The sequence below is a fragment of the Parasteatoda tepidariorum genome, chromosome 6, assembly GCF_043381705.1.
Source record: "Parasteatoda tepidariorum isolate YZ-2023 chromosome 6, CAS_Ptep_4.0, whole genome shotgun sequence".
In the NCBI taxonomy this organism is placed as follows: Eukaryota; Metazoa; Arthropoda; class Arachnida; order Araneae; family Theridiidae; genus Parasteatoda; species Parasteatoda tepidariorum.
In genome coordinates this window covers 91,338,240-91,360,679 of record NC_092209.1, presented here as the reverse complement: position 1 = coordinate 91,360,679, position 22,440 = coordinate 91,338,240, and the positions used below count along the sequence as shown (strand labels likewise).

Sequence of the window (22,440 nt, the reverse complement as noted above, 5' to 3'; positions counted from 1 at the left end):
TAAAAAGTTTCAATTTCTAATTTTTTGTGTTTAATATTTCTATTGCACGGTAGAATGATAGCAGCGCTTCCACAACGTATGACTTTTGTGTACCCTTTCTAAATGTTTTCGTGTACCCCTCATAAAAAAAAATGAATGTATTTTTTACCATAAAAAAATTGCACTCAAGTCACAACTGAAACCACTCATTATTAACTGTGCAAAAAATATGTAATCGTAAATTTTCATTTCTAGCTTTGCTTTTTTAAATGAAATTTTCGTTTGTTGCAAGAAGATATTTCGCTTAAGGGGCCGTTCAAAAAGTACGTACATCCCGAAGGGGGGGGGGATTTGCTATTATGTACGGCTTTGTACGATGGGGAGGTATTATACAAATACGTACTTTATAAACATACACCAAATTTAAATTTGGCTTTATCCTACACACTCCTTAAGTAAATATTTAATTTTATTTAAAACATAATTATTTTAATTTTTATGAAAAAGGGGGGTAGACTAATAAAATGTACGTACTCTAAGGGGGGGAGTAAGACCTTATGTACGAAGGGGGGAGGGGTTTAAAATTTCTCCATTTTTGTGTACGTTCTTTTTGAACGGCCCCTAAGAGCGCGCGTACCAAAATGACTTGTTTGTTATTTATTTTTTATGAAATGTGTCACTTTCCTTAATGAAATCTCTGGGTCTATTTTTTGATGGTGGGTCGCGGTTACTTATTACTATTTTTATTAACTGAGCTGAATAAATGGTTTTGCTAGTGAGGTTGTCACCACATTTTGACACTTTATTTTGAAGTAAAACGGAGGTCATATCAAAAATGTTTCATTTTGAGGGTCCCTCATTGTTTCAACCCAACTCTACTTTTTGAAATCCTAGTCGGTGGGACGAAATGATGATGTTCGTTAGAAAAAAAAAGACTTTCATCGAAAGTCATTAAATTTTCATTAGCTGACCACCTTCGAAAGTCATTCAATTTTCATAAGTTATTCAAGATGTATTATCCGTGTTTTGTTTTTGATAATGTTTGAGCCAAGCTGTAAATGAAACACCTCTAACATCAATATGTGTTTCTAATTTTACTTCATTTAAATTTTGAAGATTTGTATCATTTCCTGAAATTATGTGAGGCATTGATATGAGTTTCAACATTCATTTTTAATGTGTACATTTTACCAGTTCTTAAAAGGTATTTACAAATTCAAAATAATTTTAAGAGAAAAAAAGAATTCAAATATTTTACACGTCATGAAATTTTGAATAAAGAATCACAAAAAAAAATACTAAAATGAATTATAACATTTCATCTCTGAGTACAGTATTTCACGAGATATAACAATATGTAGAATGGATGCACCTAAGAATATCTCAATTTTAATAACATATAATACAAAATTTTAATAACATATTTCCGAATCAAGAGAGAGAGAGAAAAAATTAAAAACTTGTATTAAATTTTTTTTTTTTAAAAAAAACCCATCCATATTTATAAATCCTTTGCTTTGATAAAAATTTAAAATATATTCAATACTCCTCAGGAAATACAATAGAATGTATATATAAAAAATTATAATTATCAATACTTTAAATCGACTACAATTCTTAACTAGACACATCATGGGAACCCTTCATTATAGAAATATTGCTTAAACATAAGATGCAAAACAAAGAAACAACTGAACTGGTTTTTGAAACAAAACAAAAATTCTATTTGGAAACAGAATAATTTTTCTAAAAATAACTTACCATTTACAAGCAACGGATCCTTATTGTTGATACAGACACAGAAAGAAAAAAAATCTTGCCCGAAAATAATGCAGACCGAAATTCGTCTTAGTTCATATCACTTTAAAATTGTACTTTAAGTAAAATAAAAAGTCAAAAAGAATCGTTGAAGAAAGGTGAATTCTATGTGACCATTTTATGTCACGAACTCTTCATTCTTAAGTGGACAAAAGGGTAGAAATATTTTCGATTGTTTTGGCAGGTTTCAAGCAGTTATATTATCCAGATGGCTTCTTTTTTTCCTCAATGATTTTATTTTCTGAAGGCTGCATAATTTTGAACAACTGAGAGAGAATGGAATTTTTCTTTGGATGACCCTATTGCATTTTTTTTTCCCCTTCTGGTTTTTCATCAAGAAACCAAGGCCCGACTTCGGCACCTCTCTGTTTCTCTACTTTAGAGTAACGAAGAACCGAACTTTATGAAGGTGTATTTAAATTTTTCACCTCATTATAGATAACAAAAAGATTGACTAGAACCTACAATAGCTATGGTCAGACGAAATATCGTTCTGTCCATTTTATTGATTTTCTGACAATTCTATGTCCATCATGCCAGATGCAGTTTTCTGATTGTTAACTTAGTCATCTAGCCGCGAAAAATTCATATCCTTACTGACATAAGAGCGGAATTCAGCTCAATTTTCGCAATGACGATATTAAAGTGAATCAAAAGTCTGTATTTTTGTAAACATATCGCTTTTTGCGATATGTAAAAAATACAGGCTTCTGAGTGGCCCAATGTGTCCATCGTCATAGCGAAAATTTAGCTGAATTCCGTCTTGGAAAGACATGGATTTACGAGATATAGATTGTGTTCCTACGACAGATGAATGAAGAATCTAACATAAAACTGACAGCTTTTACACTGAATTGATATTTTGTTTAAAAATAGTTCTTTAAAGAAGGAAACGTAAAATAAACTTTCCATTCGATTTAGGGGGCCCCTTGCCTTAGTCAGGCTCTACAAGAAGCCCCCACATAGTCAGCTTGGTTAACAAGTGGAATTATTTGATTGAAAAGCATCTCCTTGTGTCTCTTTTTGCGACGCATGAGTTTGGATGTATCGCCATTTATTGTCAGCACACGATGGCTGGTATTAATTTATTAAGATTTCTTACAGCTAGATCTGATTATAGAATTGAAATAGTGAAGTCAGGACAAGAATATAAATACTTGCATTTAACCTTAAAACATCGGTGCAGGATATACCGGGGAGTAACCTTTAACAAAAAAACATTTCTGTAATTAAAAAAACAGTGAAGGGTATACCGGGCAATAGCACTCATACTTAATATAATAGGGTTAAAAGAAAATTTAATAATTTTTTTATTATTCTTTTATCGCTCACGGTCTGTTAGATGACTCGTGGTGTTTATTTCATTTACGATTGATATGACGGATGAACTTCCGATTCTGTTTTTCAATAATATTAAGCAAAATTTTAATCATATTTACATTTTTAAACATCATTTATTTATATTGTAATTTTGATGAATCGAAACCTTTTCTTTCCCTCATTGCTATATCGTCCAACTGAGCATGCGCTAAATTAGAAATGATGTGATCTGTCAAACGATTTGTCAACTTTTTAAATGTAGAAGGAATTTAGAGCGTGTTCCAAAGGAACCGTTCCGTGTCGGAGAATTCACACTTTAATGGCACGATATTTTCAATTTAATAGTCTTTTTGATACTTCCTCAATAGTTTTCCCCTCTCTTTTTGTCTGCATTTTGATTGGTGTGCATATTGCATCAACACGCATCTTCCATTTTATACAAGCTATATTTGTTTTTAAGATCCTGAATCAACTTTAGTTTATCTTCGTTTTATTTCAGAATCAATCGTTTCCTATGTTTGTTTTTTAAGCTCTTCGCGTTTTTTGCAAATAAAATTTCTTTACTTTGAATTATTCTTTCTATTTGTATCACGTCATGATATTTTATTCCTTTGCTCTCACTATTTTCGGTTTTTTGTTGATAAATTTCCGTGATTAAAAAAAGAAAAGAAAAAAAAGCATTTAGGAAGAAACGCAATTATTGTAAACATCTATTTTTTGTATTGTGAGTTCTTCCAATGACGTGATTTTTCGAATTTATAAAAGCACTTTTAAAAGATCCTGCTTACAACATAGAGATATTTCAGAGTGAAGAAAAAATAAGATATGCTCTTATTTTATTTAATCGGAATTTTATTCGCATTTGGAACTCCAGTGAGTACTGCGGGTGATTTTGCCTTCTGCTTACAACACATTGTATGTAAAGAGAAAGGTAATGTTCTTACCCATCTTTATCTGTTTAAATAGTCCTCTACACAAGGTATTTCTATATTATTGCAACGTATCCAACGATTCATCTACATTTTACCACTTTTCAGCCCATAAATCGCTACCCATCTTAGTGATGGGACACATTTGAACTCGAAAAGAAAAAACTATAATTTTAAATTGTATGTACCATTGTGCCTTGGAGAATTATCCGAGCTTTAGAACGGACAAATTGCTTATGCATTAAAAAAATTGTAAGAGATTTTGCCACCCCACATGAAAATTATGAAATCAATGACTCATTCTCAGTATTTGCCTATTTTTGTGCACCCATACAATAAATACAGCATCTTGTAGAGATTGGATATGAGTTCGAAGGTCCGAGCCTGAAGAATTTGAATCCGAATTTGACCAGAGTCCGAGATAAGCGTCGAATAAAAGCCAAATGTTGAGGTCTCGCCATTCGGCCTTTGATCTCTAAGCAAGGGAATGAGTCATTAAAATCTTTGAACCGATAAGATTGAAAAAAAAGAAACGAAAATAAAAACTGAACCGATTGAAACTCCAGGATGACTAAAACAAAAATTAAAAAAGACAATCAAACTCTTAAGCTAGATAAACGTCATTTGACAGTGAGTGTTAACCTCACAAAGCAAAAGCATAGTACAGTTCGCTGTCATTATTAATACTACCCCTTATGAATATTTTATTATATTGCATTATATATATATATATATATATAAAATAAATTAATATGTTTCTTTGCAGGAGGGATAACAAAGACAGTTTTCTGTGCTGAAAAGATGGTGCAGTCGGTAAAAGTTTATTTTAATCTTCCAAATTTTATCGAAAATCATGCTCCTTTAAGAAAGAATACAAGAGGTGTTTCCATCTCATTTCTTAAAATAAAAAAGTCGTAAATTCGAAGATGAAAAGATTCTTATATGAGTTTTCATAAAATGTATCTCTAAACAATTATCTTCCTTGAACCAATTGATTAACATAATTGAAACAAGATTATAGTTTATGATTACGTTTGTTTATAAAAACAGTTCAGTTTTAACTTTTCATTTCTGTCTAGCGTAGTGTTTTCTTCTTTTCGTTGCCAACGCGAGACGAGAAATTCCATACATTTTATGAGCAATATAAGCGTTTCACTTAACATAGATAGGTTTCATTATAGTCGTAAGTTCGTATCCTTTATTCGAGGTTGTAATATTATATGTTTTGTTCATCTCTCGGCAGATCTATCTATATATTTCTCTTACAAGGTTGCAAAATTCAATTTTATTAAACTACAAATTTTTTCTGAATGAAAATTCTTTTCTCATGTAGGCAGCGAAAAGTTTAAACTTGGAAGAATAGAGAGGTAATAAAAGTGAATAGTTCATATCAACATACAAAGTATTCTATAGTATGTTTTACAAGTTTTAATGATTGGTAAAATTTACCACCTTTAAAGCTACTGAACTATTAAATTGTTTTAGCTGTATATTGCTACACTATTATCATGCAAAAACTGAAAGCTATTCAACTTTTTTAATATTATTTGACTAGTTGATTTTTTTTAAAAAAAAGTTTAATAGTTTATTCTTAAATATTTCAATGTTTTAATGTCCAGGCAATTCTTTTTAAGAAGGTAGTAAAGTTAAAAATTAGAGATGTGAATTGAGATGATGGTAGTCAAACTGTGTGTCATCTTTCCCATCTCTTAAAAGGAGCTTTTTTTTAAAGCATATTTTTTCTCAAAAAATTTAAATAACTCAAATGAACATTGGAAGTCGAAATTTTTTTTCCATTTACAGGTTTTTAACAAATGACGATCCATTCTTTTCAGGACATAGATTTTGTGTTGTTGGCTTTCGGTGAGTATTTTCCAGACCACGTGACCAACATGAAGACTCTATTAGAGAAATGTTGCGAAGAGGAAGAAAAAGGAAAGGAGGTAAATTTTTTTATTTTTTATTATTTCAGGAGAAGAAAAACCGTATTTCAAGCCTCGTGAATTGTTACAAAAGTATATTTTAATAAAAATGGTTACAAAAAACGCGTTTCAAGTTTTTCGTCGAAAGTTCTGCTAAGAGATACCGCGGAAGAAAATTCTGTTTCTCCTNGAAGATGAAAAACAGTATTTCAAGCCTCGTGAATAGTTACGAAAGTATATTTTAATAAAAATGGTTACAAAAAACGCGTTTCAAGTTTTTCGTCGAAAGTTCTGCTAAGAGATACCGCGGAAGAAAATTCTGTTTCTCCTTCTTTTATTAATTTAAAAGAGAGACCTGTCATGAAGTTTCAACTGCTGAAAAAAAAAATACTCCAAATTATTAAAATGCAAACAAATGATGAGAACGTTGCGTTATCGTAATATATTTTCATTTGCATATTTTAAAAATGTTCTTTTCCGTATTTGAAGCTTCATGGTTCACTTCTCTCTAGGTTTGTTTGAACTCACTTCTTTCTTAAATGAGTCATGAAGAAGAAAGAGAATTTGTGACGAAAATTTTCTTCCACGGTATAGAGTCCTCTTAAGTGATCTCCCCCCCCCCCCCGNCCCCCCCCTGCGTCTAGGAGTCAGCCTGATCGGCCATTTTTCTTTTAGTAGCCCAGTACAAAGTAGCCTTCGTGTCAGGACCTGATTATCACCTAGGCCCCACAATTTCAGAGGGCCTCAAAAATTTGTAAAAAGTCCTCAATATTACTATTTTTTAAATACTGAAAGAAACAGTTTGTCTCAAAAAATGGAATGATATGAATTTAAATTTTTTAAAATGTGTTATATCTAAATAAAATTATTATTTAAATGTGTTTTTAATTTTCTATGAGTAGATATAATTTCGGCTCTTTTGGATATTTTTTATGTGTTGAAATATTGATAAAAATTATAATGAATAACCTTAATATATTAGCATACCTTATCGTTCTATCTAATGAAGGGTGGGCTAGCTTTGTGTTGGTTTAAGTACTAAGCAAAAAAATAATCACAGCTTACAATAAAAATAATTCAGCTAATCAGTGACTTATAACAAAAAATCAGTATTATCAACTGTTTGTGGTCACCAAGCTATTTTTATTTTGACAAAATATTGTTTCGTTGCATTATATTTTGCTTTCATATGTAGACTTCACCTTCGAAAAATAATCTTCAATTGTCTGCTTTTAAAATCTCTCGGAATGTTTTTCTTAAATCATGCAGTTCAATAGTTTATTTTTTATTGTTAACACTATTCTTCAGTAATTTAATTTCAAAACATTTTGTAAAGGGCCCAGAAAATTAAGTGTGCCTTTTGCCTGAATTTGTTTTGATCGGTCCCTGCTTCGTGTGAAAGTAATGGATGTTCCTCTCCTGTGAGGGGGGGGGGGTGATCATCGAGAAATGAAATCGAGACCCGATTCGAATGATCATCGAGAGATGAAGCAAATCAAATAATAATAAAACAAAGGTAAGAAAGTAGAAGTGAAGAAAACGGAAATCAGAAATGTAACCCAAAATCCAAGATGTTGAGGCCATTTTTTTTCCGTTAAAAGTGATCGCTTATACATTTTCTGAGTCTATCGCGCGGCTTCACTTTTTATAGACTACCGTAATATTTCTTAGAATATATTTGATTTGTTTGTAAACACATATTTTATTCATATTTCCTAAATGGTTGACTGAAGCATCATTTTGTTACTTCTCTTGAAAAAAAAAAATCCTGATGAAAATGTAGGTTATTTATAAGAAGTTGATGTACTTTCTTTGTGACAGAACTATTGTGTTTAATACTCCTTTATTGTTTATACAGGCCTCCTTGTATTATTATGAAAAAAGAATAAAAAATGAAGGAGAAGTAAGTGTCACTCATTATATATCAAATCATTTCTATTTTATGATTATTTTTTCAGTTTTTTGAATAATCATGAATCACTTTGATCAAACACGCGATTAAACAAGGCACATTAAAAAAAAAATTCTGAATACCTTTTGATCTATGGATCAGTTCTTCACGTTCTGGGACTCAATCTGAATGGTTCGAGGGGATGAACTCAAATATGTTCATGAATGTGTGCAGACGATATTTTAAGTTTCGATTATGTTCGATCAGGCGCAAAAATGTGTTTCTCGGAATAAACGTACTATCTTCTTCTTCCCCCCCCCCAACGAATTCAGATTCCTGCCCCCCCCCCAAATATAGAAGATAGCCGCCATCTTGGAAACGGTGTCACCCTAGTTGGGTCAATAGAGTTATCCTAAGTTCGGACCCCTTCGCGTTAATTTTATTTTTTGCATGCATCGTTATATCTCGAGAACTTTTTGAGCGAATTTAAAATTTTTTACATACAATTATAAAATTCGTTTACCCAAAGATAATCCCATGCAAAAAATAACTTTTAGTAAATGCTTATTATTTTATTTAACAGTCGAGAAATTTTTGAATAGTAAGGTATACAATTTTTTTGACGTCATTTTAAAGTATGTCATTTTGCATGGCAAATTACGAAATGTGAGTGAAATCGGTCGAATAGCTCCTGATAAATAGATTTATAAATAGACGGCTTCTTTAAAATTCGATTTCTCAGAAGGAAAAGAATAATGTAGTTTTTCCGACCACTGGACTGCAATTTATAATCAGTTTTTTTTTTTAATCAGTATTAGAAAGTCTTCCTTTTTCTAAAACTGTAGGTTTAGAAGAACTGGCATATTTTGCAGTTTCCAGATGTTGCTCGTTTCTGAATTTCCATTAATTACATTTCTAAGAGAAAAGTTTAATAATGTCACCGAGGACATTTTGATGAAAAGTTGCGAATTAGGTGGGGAATAAAAAAAAACAAACTATTTTTATATATTCAGGAGTCTTGTTTTATGAGACGCAAAGAACACATTTTATGTATAATCATTTCATTTCTTCTATTAATTTTAATCGTATTCATATTAGAATAATAATGTATTAATATTTTTTTAAAAAATACATTCATTTGTTGTATGTTTTAGAGTGATCACACTTTTGAGCAGAAAAAAGGATTAGCTGAAGCTAGGGTAGGTTTAACCGCTTTTTTCTTCTCTCTCTCTGCTACCGTAATCGCCTCCTAAATGCGAAACACTTTCTTTGTCGTTGCCCCATCTCTATGTAAAGTTATAATTGTAAAACTTAATGGAGGATGACTACTCCATGTTGAGAGGTCATTTTGAAAAACAATTATAACCACCCAACTCACGGACACTATAAATGAGTTATTTTCGTTTCCGAAAGGTGTCCCAAGGTGGCGCTCTTTGTAGTAATAGTAGTTTGCTGCAAGTAAAGAGTTGGCGAGAATTCCCCCACCACTATTTCCCCCTATCCACTGGAACAAAAGTGTGTCGTTAAAATAGGGTATGGATTTAGTTGTGTCATAGGGGTCATTATATTTTTATAACTGTGAACTATATTAAACAATTTTTATATCATTTCATTTTAAACCACTTCGGTTTGTGAAGCGAATTCATATTAATATTTTCTATGTGCATGTTTGATTGATAAACTAATTTTATTTTTAAAAAATCTTGTACTCATGCATCCTAAATGCATGATTCTTGCTTTATAGTGTAACTTTACTGATTCTTATGTGTATTATAACTTATTATAATTACAAATTAGTGTTACCGAACGAAAAACAGGATGACAGTTACTAGGTAGTAAAAAAAACATTTTAGGTGTCTCACCCAGTGGCGTACGCNTTTGAATAATTGTTTTGAATTCTTAGCATTGTGTGCATTTGCAATGTACCTAAGTTAGTAGCGAGCGAAGCGATCTTGGTACGCGAAGCAAACCATATAAGATTGCGTAGCAATTTTCGGGGGTTGGCGAGCGTTAGCGAGCAGGGGGTGCAGCCCACTAGTATATCTATATATATTGGCACAGAAATATCCGCTATGCTACAATCTCAAAGTTTCGAGCTGGGATGAATAACTTCAACGAGCGCTGTATCTCCAATGGTATTGTTACTGATTTCTTCACTAGTCGAAATAGTGGCGACGACGGGTTTCGGCGATTGAAGAAACTTTTTGTTGAGATAAATCAAAACAGATTTAGCGACAAGCTCCGAAAGACAAGCGGCAGAGATAACTCTTAGTCTGACTAACTAACTCCACTGTACTCCGTTCCCCCTTTTATATAATTTTTCACCGCATCTCCAAAATTTTCGAATTGTCTCAAAGACGACAGAACGTCTAGGATTCCAGAATCATCGCGTAAAGACCTCGCGAATGACAGCCAGTCTCGAAAACTATANTAAAATTTGATTCACGGTCCGTAACAGTATCACGTGAATTTGGTTTCAAAAGTACAACCCTATTATAGTAAATGTTTTTTTTCTCATTATTCTGAGAAATACCATGAGAAAAAAAAAGTAGGCATAAGGCAAATAAAATTATATAGTCTTAAAAAATAATAGTTCGCACAATTTCTACTAAAATTTTTATTTTTGACATTTTGTCTGAGGTCAAGGGGGGTGTTTAAACCCCTCCCTTGCGTACGCCACTGGTCTCACCACATTACAAACTATCCTTGTTTCTTTGTGTCTTATAAAACGGTCTGAAGTAATTGCCACCATTTTCGGTGTCATTCCATGAGAATATCGAACCTAGGCTATACATACCCTAGCAACCATTTTATATCAGCACCAGTCAGGCTCAAAATTGTCTCAACATAGGTTCTACCAGAACATGCACCGAATGGACCCATAGTGAGGTGTCTATATGGGACCCACAATGGCTCTATAGACACTCTACTGGATGTATGGAAGCCTTACCTATAAGAATTAATATGGGTCTAATTGGGCCGATATATAAGAATTAATATGGGCCCAATATTCAAAGCCAATCTACGACCCATATTACAAACTATAGACACCCCACTACAGGTCTTGTATTGAAAGCTATTGTAGGACCATTCTATAGAATATAGGACCCTTACAGACTTGCAATGTAGGACAAAATTGGGATTCACATCTATTGGACCTAAAAAGATATTTAAACTCTATCCATTTCTTTATCGAGTTCCCTTTTAAGGGATTTACAATACTTACTTAAATGAGATTTTCTTTTTTTTCGTTTTTTTCACAATTGTCAAAGTACAGTGAAAACATTTACTTTTGAAAAGAAATAATTTTTTCTTTCCTGGCAACATGAGTGCGTGAATTTTCTAACTTAATCTTTAAAAACGAAAGTTTCTTAGAGTGGAAAAAAAAGAATGGAAATAAATTTTATTCACAGAAAAACTTTTAAAAATAAAATCCACTTCAAAGTCACATTCCCTTCACTCAAAAAAGCTCAATTATTCATTTTGACTAAAAAATAAAGGCCGTGTTTAATATTCAGCTAAAAAATAAACCAAAAATGAACTGAATTTAAAATTTCACTTGAGACCATTTAAAAGTCTGAATAAACTCCTCAAAACTTTCAACCTCAAAATGTGTTCTACTGTTATAGTTTCTACGGTTATAGTTCTAATTTTTTTTTTTTACTTTATCACTTTATGCAGTCTTTCATATTCGAAGATCTAGCAAAGTGTTGCCTCAGTAGATAAGAGAACTCTAGACAATTTGCCATTTACGTATTGTACAGTCCATGGCTATATTATTAGACTCACTATAAGATTCTATGTAAAATGATAATGATCAGGTGATACTAGGCAGCTGTTTTTACTGGGATGAAACTAGTTTGCATTTGTTTGCGCTCCTGTATCAACTGGTTAACATTGTAATGCAATACGTTAAAAATAAATACAAATAGGAAGTATGTAACAAAAATCTCCCCAATAAAACCCCATGACACGTATGTTTAAATATAAAAGTATTGCCTCTAAACTCGTGCAAAACATATCATTATTAAAAGACTGAAGTGAGTCTCATCAATTGATTTAATTATTGCAATAGACTAATAGTGTAATGCTTGATATAACAAATATTCTATATTTATATAATATATCGTCTCATTTATTCTATCGTCGAATTTATATTCTATATCGTCTTATTTAACCCATTAATACACGAACATAAATAAGTACAAACTGGTTTCAGTCTCGTGGAAACAATAAAGTTGTATAGAGTATCACCTGAGTCATTAAGATTTTACCTAAAATCTTAGAGTGAGTCTAATAATATATGGCCACATGGACAGTATGTGTGTGTGTCAAAATAATGACCCATGAGAGTTATTATTTTTTTACTATGAATGTTTTGCACTCTATAGTGAATGTTTAGAAACAATGTGTTTGATTTTAATTAAATAATAACGAATTTAATAAATTGTTGACTATTTTCAGGCTTGCATGATGTTTATGGTGGAAGACTGCATACTTAAAAAGGCAATGGGTATGATTTAATATACCACATGCAAATGTATTATTTATCTTGGTCTCAAATAAACATTCATTGACTTGATTGCCAATTCATAGTTCGCTTTTAGGGTTGAAAAGTGTGTTTTTAATTAATTAAGAATATTTTTTTTTTTGCATTGATGGAAGACATTTAATAGGAAGCGAGTTTACAGAAAGCAGCAATTTACTTAAGAGTTTGCATAAAACCGCATTTCTTAATATCTTTTATTATAAAATTTTCATTACAACTTGTACGTCCCTCATCATACACAGGACATTCGAAATGAAATTTTGATCTTAGTGAACTTCAGCACCCTCAGTCTCACCTTTGAATATTTATCCTTTTTAGAGAAACTTTGACTTACCTTAGAACATTCTTAATCCTAGAGGCACTTGGTCTTTTAGCCGACTATTTTACTTACTCTATTAGTCTTATATGCACTTAATGTGATTTTCGTATTTTTACCATTTGATGTTTTACCTGACCTTACTTTTATATGTTTTGACCTGTATTGTTGACACTTTTAGTGTGGGTTAATTTTACTCACTTAGGTGTTTTAAGCGCTTTTAACTTTGTTTTGAGGATTCTGTGTTATTTTTTATCATCTTTTCGATTTCGAGATTTTTCCCTACGTGTGTCAATCTTTTTGGTTTTGATTTTACTTGACTGTAATTTTGTAGTGTTTAGTTCACGTGACAACGAGTGAAATCCTTATCCGAAAACTCCTTCGGGGGTAGGCCGGTTACTATTAGTCTTATGTTTTTATTATTAAATTTTATAGGGTGTGTTAAACGTGATATAATACAATACTTACAACTTGAACGTTTTTTTTTTTAAAAAATACGAAAAACAACTTCTAACCAGTGAGGGAACAGGCATGTTCCTTTACTGAGCATAGATTTCCCAGTGAATGAACAGTATGTGTTAATATGTTGACACTTTAATTTTTAATTCATGATTACAAAAAAAGGTTAACATTTTCCAAGTATTTATACGTTATAATTTCAAGAATAGGCTTGTTTTTAAATTTTGTGTGGCTTATAAATTCTTAAAGAGCATTAAAAAATAACCAAAATTAAGTGTTCCTTTACTGGGTGTTCATTCACTGGTAAGAGCTGTTCCTTCACTTGATCTTCTTACTACCTCTACCATTTTTTAGCATAATTTGCAATTAGTAACAAATATGTTGACACTGTCACTTAACTAAAATTAAGAATTTTGAAATTAATATGATTTTTTAAAAGGCAAGTGAAGCTTAAGTGTTCCTTCACTGGTTAGTTTACCCTACCTGTTTTTTTTTTTTTTAAATTTTTTTTTAACAACTATTATAAATAATCATCCAGAGTAGACTGTTATAGGTCGACAAGCACTGATTTGAATAGCTCTCTCATTTTATGAAAGCAGACATTTTCAGGGTTGTTAAAAAATAGAACTTTTCTTTCTTAAGCCTGCTGTTTGTGTCGCTTTGTTAAAATGGCAAGAAGGGAACATTTCTCTAATAATACCCGAATTAAATAAAAACGTACACACTTAGAAAAATATGCTTTCCTTAAAAAAAAAAAGAAGAAGAAAATAGCGGTCATTTTTAACAAACAAACAATTCTCGTTTTATTTTGAGTTGTAAATTCAATAGCAAACTTTTCATAATATCCCTATCAGGAGAATAACTTCATTGGGCCAATATTCCATGAATCTTTAAAGGACCTTTATTTTTCCTATATTGGCCCTTATCTAGTACTAAAGAATGGAAATANGATATTTTTCGTCAGCATTATGGTCGGTGAGAGGCGGGTGCGGGATTCAAACCCGATTCACCTCAGTGGAAGGCAAATGCTCCATCCCATGAGCCACTACGGCTGTAACTGTAATTTATTAAATAATAATAATAATAAACAAGGTGAGGAATGAACGAAAATAATGGAAATACTTATCGAAAAATTCCCTAAAACAGGGGTGGCGAACCTTTGTTCACCAACGTGTCATTTTTTTCTAAAAAATTGTTTAATTTGGTCAAACAGTTTTGACTTCGTGATTATTGGGAAAATAATAACACTAAATACTATCAACTCAAAACTCTTTATTTACTATGAAAAAGAATACATTTAGCAATGTCTCAGTTATACGCGTAATTCAACTTAAAGTAACATCAGTGTGACCTCTGTTGTTAGATGTGATTTGTTATTAGTTGTGATTAGATGACAAATAACTTATATTAGTTTGTAAGATGTTATTTTAAGCAGGTCTGTTGATTTTTTTTTTGCTAGTTATTTATTGTTAGCTTGTTTTTTATGTTAATTGTTTTTTGGCATTAATTCGTAATTTTTTGTTAATAATTGTTTATTTTTTTATGTTTGTTTTTGTGAATTTTAATTTAATTGGTAAATTGCTTTCACAGTGAACTTCGTGATCGGTGGCGTGCCCAAAATATTATGTGGTGTGCCATAAATGGCACGCGTGCCATTGGTTCGCCATCCCTGGCCTATACATTCCCTATCCAAATGATGAGACGCACTACTAGATTCTATGTGAAATCTTAATTATCAGGTGATATTCCATAATACAGCTTTATTGTTTGGACACGTGACTTGTTGACGTTCGTGTATCAGTGGGCGATATATAATTATTATATCAGGTATTATATTATAATAATTAGACCCAAATATTAGACGCACCCTAGTTTTTTAATAATTAAGTGTTTTGCACGATGGCAATACTCTTATATTTAAACATACATGTATTTCGATTTTATAGTGGAGATTTTTGATATACTTCCCATTTTCAACGTATTGCATTAACCCATTGATAAACGAATGCAAACCCATTTCAGTCGCGTCAAAACAATGCTGTATGGAATATCACCTGATAATTAATCATGGAATCAACGGGTACTCATTTGGCCTGTATATTGGCCAATGTAGGCCTTATATAGTCCCACCTCAATGCGTGTTCTTATAGGACCCATATATATATAGACAATTTTGATTCTGTCTTTCCAACAAGCGACTTCATATTCTGAATAAATTGACTTTGCTTTTCGAAGGAGAAGAATTATTCCCTTCCAAAAATGACCACAAAAGAGAGTCATAAAAATGAACGGGGCCACACTTTAGTGATCAAAGGCTTAACAAGAAAGATCTCACCTGGAAGTGATTTACGATCCACCTTTCTTTCTACCCATTGACCGACCATCTGACCTCCCCCTTCAATCATTTCATAGCATTTTTGATTTATAAGGTGGTCCATTTGGCAACTGCGTGTTCACAGTTTTTCTACCTATGATTGGAATGCAAGTAGTGGCGTAGTTTTGTATAGTTCTAATATAAATATATATTAGAATGTAAATACGTTTTCTTTAGGAGTTGAATGGAGGGGAAAAAGCTGCTTGATTGAAGTGAATTGTAATAAATAACAACTTTACAAATATATCATTGTATTTTAATACATTTTAAAAGAGATCCCTTTAACAAATTCATCTACTGACTTAAAAGAGTAAATTTCTTTCAATAAAAAATGTTCGAAATATATTTTTTATTTAGATTTTAAAATCATTTTTTTTAATCCTGAAAAGTAACTAAATGTATGAAAAAATATGTAAATAAAGTTAAATTTAAAGATTTATTTCTCATAAAAAAACCACCCCATATTTGAAATTTAAAAATGATATAAAAGGAGCTAGAGCGATTTTTAACACTAGATTGCCTAAGGAAGTCATTTTGACTGCTTTTAATTTCAATTAGGAAAACAATGATGTATATAATGACACAATTTCTCAAAATTTTGTGACTTTTTGTTCATCATATAATTTCTTTTTATTGTTAATATTTACTAATAACTTGTTATATAACTGTAAATAATATAAAAAAATCTTAACAATTTATTTTAAACAATTTTATTGACGCATTCAATCCAATCATTTTGACTGCTTTTGACCAATATAGGTATATACTAATTTTCCGACTTTCTAGTGTTAATCATGACATTAAGAAATCGAATCTTTAAAAGTAATTAACGAAACTGAATCAACGTTTTTTTTTTTTTAATGTAATATTTCAAGATAAAATTGATGAAAACTATGCCATTCACTTTCAACTTAGCATTCTAATGTACCATTTTCGATATTGAAAAGATAACTCCGCAGCTTCCGATCAGGAGGCACTGAAAAGGGTATCGTAACCACTTTATTGCAACTAGACACCGCATAGTTGCTGCCATGGGGATTGGGCCTATCCGTTGGAATAAAATGAGAAATCTCACAAACTAATGTTACGATTGGTTAGATTTAGAAATGATTGGATACCAGAGGAGGTTATTTTATGTTCATTTTTTCTCATTGGAAAGCGCAAAATAAATCAAAATAATGCAGAGGTTATCAGTACTTTCGCAGCAATTAAAAGAATATTTTGTGGATTCATTTTAATTTTTGAAAGCAAAAGGCACTCCATTAGACATCATGTACTGCATGAAATAACTGCCGCGATTAAAAAACAAGTCTGTGAAATCCACACTCTGCCTCAAGACTTACAGAATATGAAGAAGAAAGTTATGAAATGTAAGGCAATAATCATTTTAAAACATTCAAACAACTTATCGGTATCAACCTGACAACACCCTGTTCATTCCTTCCTCTTCTTCTCTACGTCTGAATGCAAAGAAAGATAGCATTAGGTTATAGCTATTATATTCCTTAAACAAAACAATATATGGCCAATTTATTATTAGACACACTATAAGTTCTACGTGAAATCTTAATTATCACGCGATACTATGTATAGTTTTTACGCTGGCTGAAACCAGTTTGCACCTGTTTACGTTAGTGTATAATTGGGTTAACTTTGTAATCCAATACGTTAAAAATAAATACAAGTAGGAAGTATATAAAAAAATCTTCTGAATAAAAACCCATGACACGCATGTTTAAATATAAAAGTATTGCCTTTAAACTCGTGCAAATCATGTCATTATTAAAACACTGAAGTGGGTTTAATCATTGGGTTTAATTATTATCATATACTCATATAATACCTGATATATTCCATATTTAAATTATATATCGTTTAATGTATCCTATCGTNATACGTTAAAAATAAATACAAATAGGAAGTATATAAAAAATCTTCCGAATAAAAACCCATGACATGCATGTTTAAATATGTAAAAGTATTGCCTATAAACTCGTGCAAATCATGTCATTATTGAAACACTGAAGTGCGTTTAATCATTGGGTTTAATTATTATCATATACTCATATAATACCTGATATATTCCATATTTAAATTATATATCGTTTAATGTATCCTATCGTCGAATTTATATTAAATATCGCCTCATTTAATTCATTGACACAGTAGCGTAAACAAGTGCGAACCGCGTGAAAACAATGAAGAGTGTCACCTAATCGTTAAGATTTTACATATTAGACTCTTAAAGCAGGTCTAAATATTCGGTCATTGACTATTGTAACAAGTTAGATAAATCATCCACTTTTTGATCGGCTTCTAAATGGTTTACTTTTTTTATTATTATTTTACATCCATAATCTTATTATTACTATATTTTTTTTCCTTCTGTTTATTGATCCGTGGAAGAAAAAAAAAAGAAGAAAACTATTTATATAATATGATCAAAAAAAAGAAAATAGAACAATATTTGAAACAAGTCAGATAAATTTTCATCTCAGAACAGCAAATTCAATCAATTTTCTCTTCCATGAAGGATAAAACTTTTTTTTTTGGTTGAAAGTTTTCAATTGGAATGGGTTGACATGGATCGACCGGGGGGGTTATTGCTTAAAAATTGAATGTCCAAGGGATTCAATTTCGTTCCTTCGAGAATCCCTTTTCCTTACTGAAGAGGCTCTGAAGGGGAGGGCAGGAATGTAATATCGAGCGCCAAATCTCAGATCCTAGGATTATTTCTTCCCCGATAGACAGCAAATATATTTCATTCAATGTAGCCTTATCGTTTCAACAATGACTTCACGACGCTGCTGCCATCTCCAATATTATACAAGGTGAAAAATTAAAATACTTATTCGCTTTGTTTCTCTTTGTATTAAAGAATCAATAAAAGCATCTATTATCGTCCTTTAGGAATGGCGTCCTCTCTCTCTCTCTCATTATTTCAATGCAATGCTGTGGCTTCAATATCTAATATTCAGCCATTTCTTTTTCAAATGGATAGTCTCAATGAAAGATTATTTTACGTGACTTTTTTAGACCATTTGAATATTAAGAAACTGTTGATGGTTGATGCTTCTATTGAAATCTGGTAAGGAAATGTTTTTTTTTTAAAAAAAAAAAAACTTAATTTTGATCACCACTTATATAAAGTGATTACTTTTAATAAAAAAAAATTTTTTTTTTTTTAATCCACTTCAATGTTTCCTGATTTCGGATAAGAGCACTGAGATAGAAAAAAAAGGCGCCTAAGATGAACGTAGTTATTGCGGCCTTGGCGTTTTTTTAATAGGAAACAAAATCGAAAATGCAAGTGAGTGTCTAACAAAAATCCAATTTTAAAAATGACTTATTCAGGACATTGTTTACCATCTTGTATTAAAGAAAGAAAGAAAGAAAAACATTTTTGACACACAAAAAAATGTTTATTCCTCGAGCCTATATTTACGATCAGTATTTCTAATTTTATGGGATAATGAGTTCATTATTTTAAATAGATAATGACTATTATTGAGTAGATAATTATTTTAATGAGATAGTTTTTTACCATAGTGTTTTGTTACTTTAATTAAATAATTACTATTTAAATCCCTTCATAAATGATTGTTTTAAGTAAATATCATTATAAATGCCTCCATTATTTACTTCATGAATGTATTTTTATTATGTTATTGAGCTGTATTATTTCTATTTCATATTCTCTCTCCCCCATTCACTGTAATAAAAATATATATAAATGAGGAGATACCATTCTATTAAGATAGAAGTGAACATCGCTTGCTCCATATTAAATTGTAAAGGTTATAAAATAAAATAAAAATACTTCTATTTTAATAAACAAACATAAAGTTAATTTTTTTTTTTAAATTTCAAATAAGAAAAAAAGTGATTGCAATTCACAGAATAATGTTATTGTTTAATAGGTAGAAAATTTTATGTAAGAAAACTAGTGGAAGGTTGTTACTTGAACCCATTAGATAAAGTAATGTAAATGAATAACTTCAAAGATCATATATTTTTTTTTTTAATAAAGGAAGGCTCCAAGAAGTTTCTTTTTTACAAGAGAGCAATTCGTTGCTATTGATTCATATCATTTGTTTTTCAGTATCTTCCTTACGGTGTTTTAAAACCGTTTCATAGTCTTTAGCTCATCATGATTGTATTGTAAAATGGCAAGATGAATTGAAAACTATCAGGTAAAAACAATCAGGAGGACACGTATTTTTTTCCCCCCTCTACAAATTGGCGAATTTTAGTACTCATGCATGAAGCGGGCTTATTTACTTCAAATTTAAGAAAAGTAACTGAAACATACTATATTATTTCTTACGGACTTGAAATACATGAGTTGAGTACTCATAAAAAAAAGTACCTTTTAAATGGTTTAAAAAGGTAAATGGCTCGCGCAGAAGACTTGAACACGATTTTGCAGTGTTGTTGCAGTACTCATGAATGGATGTCTTTTTTTCTTCTCACCCCGTACCAAAAACGGGTACTCAGCTAGGTACAAATAAATGAGTAAAAAATAAATGGCTATTTTATAACACATGCATTTGTTCATACATTTTTGAAAACTATTATGAGTTAGATGGCAATGTTTTATAAAGATTTATAATGTATGTGTATAGCAAGGCAAGCGAGCGAACATTTCGTTCACTATATCCGGGAGTTCACTATAAACCCTGTTCACTATGGCGGGGTTTGACTGTAGATAATAAGCATGTATATTTTAAAAGGTTGCGCAATAATATCACACGTTTACTTTTTACATTCATAAAGGAACACCACTTTTAATTTTCATTCTTTAATTCTAAATAATAACTAAAATTTGCTGGGAATAAAGTATCGAAGGGAAGATAAGTAAATATTAAATGCCGATATATCTATATTTCTTTGATCTATATGTTCTTCAACTAGAGTTCCACTAAGTGTCCTGTTTTTGTTTTAAGCTTACAAGTCAGCATATGTATAGAAGTAAATAAACAAAAATGAAATGGAATGAATAAATATTTCACACATTTACAACTATTATTCATTTTATGATGATTACAACTAAAAATACCAGCACATTCTGTGTTTAATATTATTATCCTATCAATGATTTTTCTGTCCAATGGGAATGCACAAAACGATAGAACAACAATTACACCTCTTAACGTTTCAACAACTTTGAAATCAAGATTAAGAACAAGATTTTTCATTGAAAGATTTGCACTCATAGAAAAAATAAAAATTAAATCATTTAAGAATTGCCGAGCAATATACCGGTTATTCAAGAGAAAACAATGACTTTAATGCTTTCGATAATTATTTTTCTGATGCAATCGAATCAATTTTAATTCTAATACAATGAAATTTTGCGCGATTCGAATTTCAAGTGTTCTAATAAAATTGTCAGAAAATTACAGGAATTTTCAAAACCAAGTGAAAATACAATGGTTAGCAATACATAACTGCGAAAAAAAAATTGAAAAATAACTTGGATTTAAGATAAAGTAGGTAGAAATAAAGCAAACTAAAAAGTGTCTATTTAAATACGCGATTCGAAACCTGTGAATCGTAACAATATCGGACAAAAAATAACGGGAATTTAAAAAAATCGTGTGGAAATGAGTAACAATAACTGCCGAAAAGTCGCTTGGATGAGATTTACAATGAAATCGGTTTAAATAAATCGTGTTAGAAAGTGATTATTCAAAATTTCACGGATCATAATAAAAAAAAATTGGAATTTTTAAAAAAACAGCCGTAAGAGCTTTTAAAAACCACAGAAATTATGATTGGAACTGCACAAATTGATCAATCAAAAAATTATTTCCTATTTTTGTTCAGTTTTTGCTAATAAATAAACAATAATGATTTAAAAAAGGAAAGAAATGTGTCTTCCATATTTTCTCCTTTTTCGTATAAGATTGTTCACATAAACGACAGAGAAAAAAGTTTTTCGCGAACGTGGGCTAACTTACACAAATATACAATTACAATTTTTGTATCTTTCATTCGAATATTTTGACGGAAACTAGTGGATTATTGGAATAGTCGTAATAATGAATTTATCGTTATATGCTGTTTTTGTTACATCGAGTTTTTACTGTATTAAAAAAAATTATGTCCCGAACACTTATTCCTATCAAATTGTGACTTTTTTAAAAGTGTCATCCCATTTCATTGGAACGGATCATCTGCACACCAATCTTGTGATTAAGAATAAAACAATTCTAACCTGCAGTTCATTTTAACAATAAGCTTATTCATTGTTTAAATTTGTTATTGAAGTGCAGCTTTCTTATTTCTATATCAACAAAAATCTAATTTAATTGTTACAAGATTAATAAAGAAACATTGCTTTGTTTCAGTCATTTCCATTTTGATAGTGGTGCGATTAACTTGTTCTTATTAAGCTCTTTTAAAAAAAAAAAGCGTTTTAAATACCCACTGGCATTATGAAGTGGTTTAGAAGGTTCTGCAAGTTCTTTTCCAAACTCAACTGCTGTCCAATGCACAACGTTGGACAGGATGAACCTTGTTCAGTTGAAATTGGATTTTCTGAGCCAGACAGAATAATTATTCTGTATGGCCCAGAGAGATTGATTTAATCTCTCTGGATGTCCGGATAAGTAGCATCAGCATGTTCTGAGGGTTACGCTGTGTCCGGACCTTTTCTTGCAGTAGCTTTTTCTGTGATTTTTGGCTTTAAGACAATTAAAAATCAAAATATTGCTTGCATTTTACACGATTTTTGGCCGAAGGACAATTAAAAATCGAATCACTATCTGCTTTTTATACGGTTTTTGGCAGGACAATTAAAAACCGACCCTATCCGATGTGGCACCACCTTGTCGCGGTGGATAGGCTTTAAACAAAGAGTGCCACAACAGCTTCAGTA

General features: G+C 31.0%; 1 protein-coding gene across 1 annotated transcript; it reads left to right on the top strand.

Moving 5' to 3' along the window:
- The first annotated feature begins 3,290 nt into the window (after positions 1-3,290).
- Positions 3,291-12,448, top strand: LOC107443968 (uncharacterized). Its single transcript, XM_016057997.3, has 6 exons — positions 3,291-4,048; positions 4,813-4,859; positions 5,882-5,989; positions 7,827-7,871; positions 9,014-9,058; positions 12,324-12,448. Exons 1-6 carry the CDS (start codon positions 3,943-3,945, stop codon positions 12,381-12,383), a joined length of 411 nt encoding a protein of 136 aa, XP_015913483.1. The 5' UTR covers positions 3,291-3,942; the 3' UTR covers positions 12,384-12,448.
- The last annotated feature ends 9,992 nt before the right edge of the window (positions 12,449-22,440 follow it).